Source organism: Macrobrachium nipponense, chromosome 48 (assembly GCF_015104395.2).
Source record: "Macrobrachium nipponense isolate FS-2020 chromosome 48, ASM1510439v2, whole genome shotgun sequence".
Taxonomy (NCBI): domain Eukaryota; kingdom Metazoa; phylum Arthropoda; class Malacostraca; order Decapoda; family Palaemonidae; genus Macrobrachium; species Macrobrachium nipponense.
The window spans coordinates 6,999,675-7,005,674 of NC_087223.1; the positions used below are offsets into that span (position 1 = coordinate 6,999,675).

At 43.3% G+C, this 6,000-nt stretch overlaps 1 protein-coding gene across 3 annotated transcripts in view; it reads right to left on the reverse strand.

The window, feature by feature from the left end:
• The window catches only part of LOC135205017 (homeobox protein unc-42-like), a 139,069-nt gene extending 136,805 nt beyond the window's left edge, over positions 1-2,264 (reverse strand). For all 3 annotated transcript variants that reach the window (XM_064235263.1, XM_064235262.1, XM_064235261.1), the window contains exon 1: positions 69-2,264. In XM_064235263.1, the coding sequence (XP_064091333.1) occupies positions 69-216 (148 nt within the window). In that variant the 5' untranslated portion in view covers positions 217-2,264. The remainder of the gene's footprint in view (positions 1-68) is intronic.
• Positions 2,265-6,000: the final 3,736 nt, after the last annotated feature.

Genomic DNA, 6,000 nt, shown 5'->3' on the forward strand with positions numbered 1-6,000 from the left:
AATGTTGCTAATAAAGATGGAGAGAAGGAGGTGATTATAATCGACGAAACAAGGGCCTCGCTTCTTACCTGTCTGTTCGGGCAGCGACCTCGGGGGGGTGGTGGGCCCGTGGGAGGAGGGCGTCGCCGCCACCCCCCCTCCCCCGTGGTCGAGGCTGTACAGCGTCGAAAAGTCGTCGACTTTGCGCTTCTCTCCCCGATCTCCTCCACCGTCCATTAAGCCGCCGCCCCCGACCACCTCCTCCTTGACCTCGTGTCTCTGCAGGTGGACGCCGCCCCCGGCTAGACCCACGCCCACGTCCACGGGCGCCCGCCCTAGGCCTAGCGGCCACGTGGTACCCGCCGGGAGCGAAATCTTGCCGATGTAAGGGTCCGAGGCGCGTAAGACTCCTCCAGCCGTGCCCTCGGCTGCTAGGGACGCGAAGCGGAGCCGTTGGTGGTGGTCGCTGGAACTGCCGCCGAGATCCAGAGCTGTAGGGTCGGTGGGCGGTCGCTGAACTACCTGGAAACGACTGGACGTCGAAGGGGCCAGGAGGACTGGAATCGACCCTTTTTACCTGGAAGCTTTTGGCTGGAGAGCGGGAGAGATAGATTGGACCTCCTGACGAAGGTCGTCCCTATCTTTCTGGTCGCTGTACTTCTGGAAGCGACTAGACGTCGAGGGAGAGGAGGTCTGGAAACAGCCTTTTTTACCTGGAAGCTTTTGGCTGGAGAGCAGGAGAGAGTAGACCTCCTGACGAAGGTCGTCCTTATCTCTCTGGTCGCTGTGGGGTCGCCGCTTGTGGTCACTGTACCTCTGGAAGCGACTAGACGTCGAGGGCGAGGAGGTCTGGAAGCGAGACCTTTTTTTTTTTTACCTGGGAGTTTTGGCGGGAGTAGAGAATAGACTCCCAGACGAAGGTAATCCTTCTCTCTCTCTCTCTCGGTGTCTTTCCCGGGGCCTTCCTCTGTCCCTGGCGACACAGACCCTTCAGGAGGATTTAGAAACGACTTTGGGGTCACTGGAGAGACCTATAGAGACCCGAGAGACCTTCGTATCGTCTCTGAAATATCTCTTTTGCTTTAATCTCACACTGGTTTATAGTTGTCTCTCTCTCTCACACTCTTTTCCTGGAGAGTTAACAACGAGAGGTTCCTCGGTCTAGTTCACACCTGACGAAGGTGACACTGAATCAATACCTTCTTCTTCTTCGTGTCTCGTCTTTCACTGTATACGTTTTCGTTCACTGAGGGGGCCGTGGGAGGAGGGTGGGGATGACGGTGATTTGATGGTGATAATGAGGTTGATAACAATGACCAGGATGGAGGAAGAGGGACAAAGGAAAAGCCAGTCTATATAGGTCTAGAGGCAGCCAGCCGATCCGAATCGCGCAAAAGCACACCACAACGAGAGTTCGAGAGTCACAGAGCAGGGAAAAAAAAAAGAGAGGTTATCCTTTTCGGCGCGGGAGCACACAGTCACTGGGTTCCTTCTGTAGGAAGGACGAACGACTCACGACGACTCACGACGACTCACCACCGACGCAGCAATAGCAGCAGCAGCAGCAGCAGCGGCAGCCGGGTCGCCATTGTAGAGACTAGTGACTGCAGGAGCACACAGCAATTAAGCGTTCGGGGGAGGGAGGAGTGACTTTGAACAGCAGCTGTGCAACAATAGGCCGATGATGATGATGATGATGATGATGGCGCTCGCTGTGGCTGGTGCTACTGGTTAACCAGAGGCAGCCCAGCAGCGGAGGGATTGCCGAATTGTAGCAGGTGGTGGTGGGGCAGCAGCAGCGGCGATGACGTGTTGTGTGTCCTCGTCGTTTCCTGCACGATTACCCCCAGCAGGCACAGCAGCAGCAGCAGCAGCGAGGGATTGAAATCTGGCTTGAACGGGGCAATCGAAGGTCGGTGCAGATCGCTCTCGCACACAGCAACTGTTAGACAGAACAGACGGTTACAGAGAGAGAGAGAGAGAGAGAGAGAGAGAGGTAGAGAGAGAAAGTGAAACACACACACACACAGAGTGAGAGAGAGAGAGAGCTATATAGCGAGAGAGAGAGAGAGCAACAGAGAGTGAGACAGAGATAGAGAGAGAGAGAGAGAGAGAGAGGGCAGAAAGAGGGGTCCTCGTGGCAGAAAACAAAGTTTGTTACGGTAAAATCAACTTAGCAGCGACTCTTTAGCCTGCGTCTGACAAGCTATAAACCAAACGAAAACTGACTAATAGAGTTATGCTCGCAGATACTGTTTTATAAGAAGACGAGACCAGATTCTCGGGGCCCACCTTCCAATCATATTGATCTATCAGGGGACCATAGGCGATCCACCCGGCGCGCGCAGCCGCCCGCCCGGCCAATCAGCGCCGCCGGCCCGCGCGGCCGACCAATCCCGGGAGGGCTTCAGGAGCCAGGGACTCGGCGGGAGAAACGGCGGGCCGCCATTGGCCGCTGGGAGGGAGATCAGGCGCGCCGGGGAGAGATGAAACAGGTGCGGGGAGAATACATTAGCTTTTGCATTATAGCATACTTTCCAATAATTCCCTGTTCATGGAATATCATCGCATAAGGGCTCCGTTACAGGGACGCTTTTCCCGTGGTAGGCTCAGTGGCGGTTTAGCAGGTTGCTAGAGAGAGAGGGAGGGAGGGAGGGAGGGAGGGAGAAAGAGAGATAGAGAGAGAGAGAGAGATATTAGGGAGAGAGAGAGGGAGAGGGAGAGAACTCCACGGTACCAGTTACAGCTTGGCCTACAGGTTTGGCGGGCGGTTGAGGAGGGATCTCTCTCTCTCTCTCTCTCTCTCTCTCTCTCTCTCTCTCTCTCTCTCTATCCATATGTCATTCCAGCATCGGCCTAGCTGACAACAAACCCAGTCACCCCACAGTCTTCCCCCACAACAACTGTGGGATCACTACCAACATTACTCGAGCTTCCTGACAACGGAGGGGTGTTTTGGGGGCGGGGGCGGGCGGGATGGTGGGAGCGGCGGGGCGGGGAAGGGAAGACAGAAGAAAGGCGGGAGGCGGAGACCCCCCTTCCCCTCCTCCTTCCCCCCCCCCCCTCTCTCTCTCTCTCTCTCACCTCCCTGAAGCCTAACATTTTGTGTTCGTGTTGTGTGTTTCCTGCACTACAAGATATTTATACCAATGGCATCAATATGTTTGACGGTAACTCCCTGATGTCTGTCTGTGTGTCTGTCTATGTGTGTCTTTACTCTCGGCACAGACACGTTTCTTTGTTGTCTTAGTTGTTGCCTGTAGTATGTCTGTGTCTGTCTGTCAATCAGTCATCGTCTGTCTCTCTAGTCTTGACGGAGACACGTCTCTGTTTTTTTTTTTTTTTTTCCAGGGGGAATGTTGTCCTAGACTTATACCGAATTCGAAATTAATTCGGTGTAACAAAAAATTCGCTTTAAATTCGCCGAGTGCGTCCAAAGATCGTCCTGCATTTGTTTTTTAAGAACGTCGGAATTCGCGCTAAAGATCGTCTCGGGGTTCGTTCTTCGACGAATTCTTAATTCGCGCCAAAGATTTGTTTTGTATCCGTTCAAGGAACGTTCGCATTCGCTCAAAATATAGTGTGGAAGTCTTTCCTAAAATATGTATATAAATTCGCTGAAAATATTGTCGTATAATTCGCTCTATATTAAAAAAAAAATTATGTTCGCGCAAAACATTATCTTATCATTCGTTCCACAAAGGTCTTAATTCGCTCAAAAGGTTGTTTTGAATTCTTCAAGAAATGTCTCAATTCTTGAATTCACTCGAAATTATCTAAATTCGCTGAAAATATTCTTTTGAACTCACTTTAAAAATATCTGAATTCGCACAAAATATTGTCCTATAATTCGTATTTAAAAATATCTAAATTCGCACAAAATATTGTCCTATAATTCGTATTAAAAATGATCTAAATTCGTACAAAATATTGTGTTATAATTCGCTCCAAAATTATCTAAATTCGTACAAAATATTGTGTTATAATTCGCTCCAAAATTATCTAAATTCGCAGAAGATAGTGTGTTATAATTTGCTCCAAAAATATCTAAATTCGCACAAAATATTGAGTTATAATTCGCTCCAAAATTTTCTAAATTCGCCAAAAAATATTGTCTTAAATTCGCTGAAACAATGAAGACAATTTTCTTTCCTTAGCGAATTGACAGGGAATCTAATTCGTTTTATTATTGTTATATACATCGCTCTGTAGGACTTTAAATTCGCTAAAATTATGGCTTATATTCGCTTTAAATCGCTCAGGTATTATTGAAAACACGCGGATAAAATGTGCGACAAGAATTAATTCGCTGAATAAGATATTTAAAGTAAGCTGTCAAAATATCTGAAATTCGCTCTATTATTAAACCGCTCGGTAAATATTTGAATTTCGATGTATAAATAAATCAAAGGCTTTAAAGTCGCTCAAGAAATATATAATGCACGCGATTGAAATATCTAAAATTCGCTCTAAAAATATATTAAATGGATTTTAGTCGTTCAAGAAATAGTTATTATATGCGGTTAACGTATCTGAAATTCGCTCTGAAATATCGACGCTTGACGACGAATATATACTAAGTCATTCCTTTAATAATTTAAATTCGCTTAGAAAAAAAATGTCCGCTAACGTCCACATTTAAAGGTCTCTCTCTCTCTCTCTCTCTCTCTCTCTCTCTCTCTCTCTCTCTCTCTCTCTTATTTAAGATTTGTAAAAAAGTTGTTTACGATTATTGAAATAATTTCTTTTATTTTACTCATATTTATTTAAATTATTATTATTATTATTATTATTATTATTATTATTATTATTATTATTATTATTATTATTATTGTTTTAATCCAAGATTGATCATCTCTGTTTCCTGTTATCATTACAGAAGCGAGAGAGAGAGAGAGAGAGAGAGAGAGAGAGAGAGAGAGAGAGAGAGAGAGAGATCTTTATTTTTAGTTCACTAATACCTTTTTCGAAATTCAGTCATATATCTATATATACACACGAAAAGAAGAAAAACATAAAAAGAAATAAGACAAGAAACAAAGGAAATAGTATATTTCGCAAAACACACACACACACACACACATATTAAAGAAAATATTTTGCAACAAGAACAAAAAACAATCTTAAAGAGAATATTTTGCAAAATAAATTTTTTTTGTTTTAAATATTTTGCAAAAAAAAATATAAAAAAGCAAAAATAATATTTTGCCAAAAAAAACAATCTTAATCAAAGAAAATATTTTCGTGAACAAAAATCAATCGTAAACAAAGAAAATACTTTGCCAAAAAAAAATGAAGTCAGTCTTAAACAAATGAAACATTTCGCAAAAGCAAAGACAAAATATTTCGCCAAAAACAATTTCACAAAAAAAAATGCAAAAAAGAAAAAGAAAAAAGAAAAAATCTGGGAACGACACTGAAGCGTCAGTAGGCTAATCCTGTAATTAACATTTTTCATTAACATAATTAGAAAATTATCAGCTTTGATATGTAGGTTACAGTGATCATCGCCTGATGATTTCGGATAATAAATAACATGTTTGCCGGCACTGATTTATTTCCCAATTTTTTTTTTTTTTTTTTTTTTTGAGGCCGTCGGGAGCGGGATTTGTTTTTGTGCTATTACATCTTTGTAGACTCTGATTTATTGCCGTTTTTTGAGGCCGTTGGGAGGAGAGACTGATTTGTTATTATTTTTTGTTGGAGGCCGTTGGGAGGGTAAATCCTATGTGTTTCTATATAGGCATCTTTATGAGACACTACTTTTATTTTCTATAATTTATTTTACTTCATTTAAGAGGCCGATGGGAGGGGAAATCCTATGTACTCTTATTTATACCTTTAGTAGACTGTGGTATAATATATATATATATATAAATATTATATATACTATATATATATATAAGTTGTATTTTATATACATTTAATATATATAAATTGTATTTTATAGGCCGTTGGGAAGAGAAATCCTGATGTATTTGCATTTATTCTATCTTATTTTATTTTATTTTTTATTTTAGA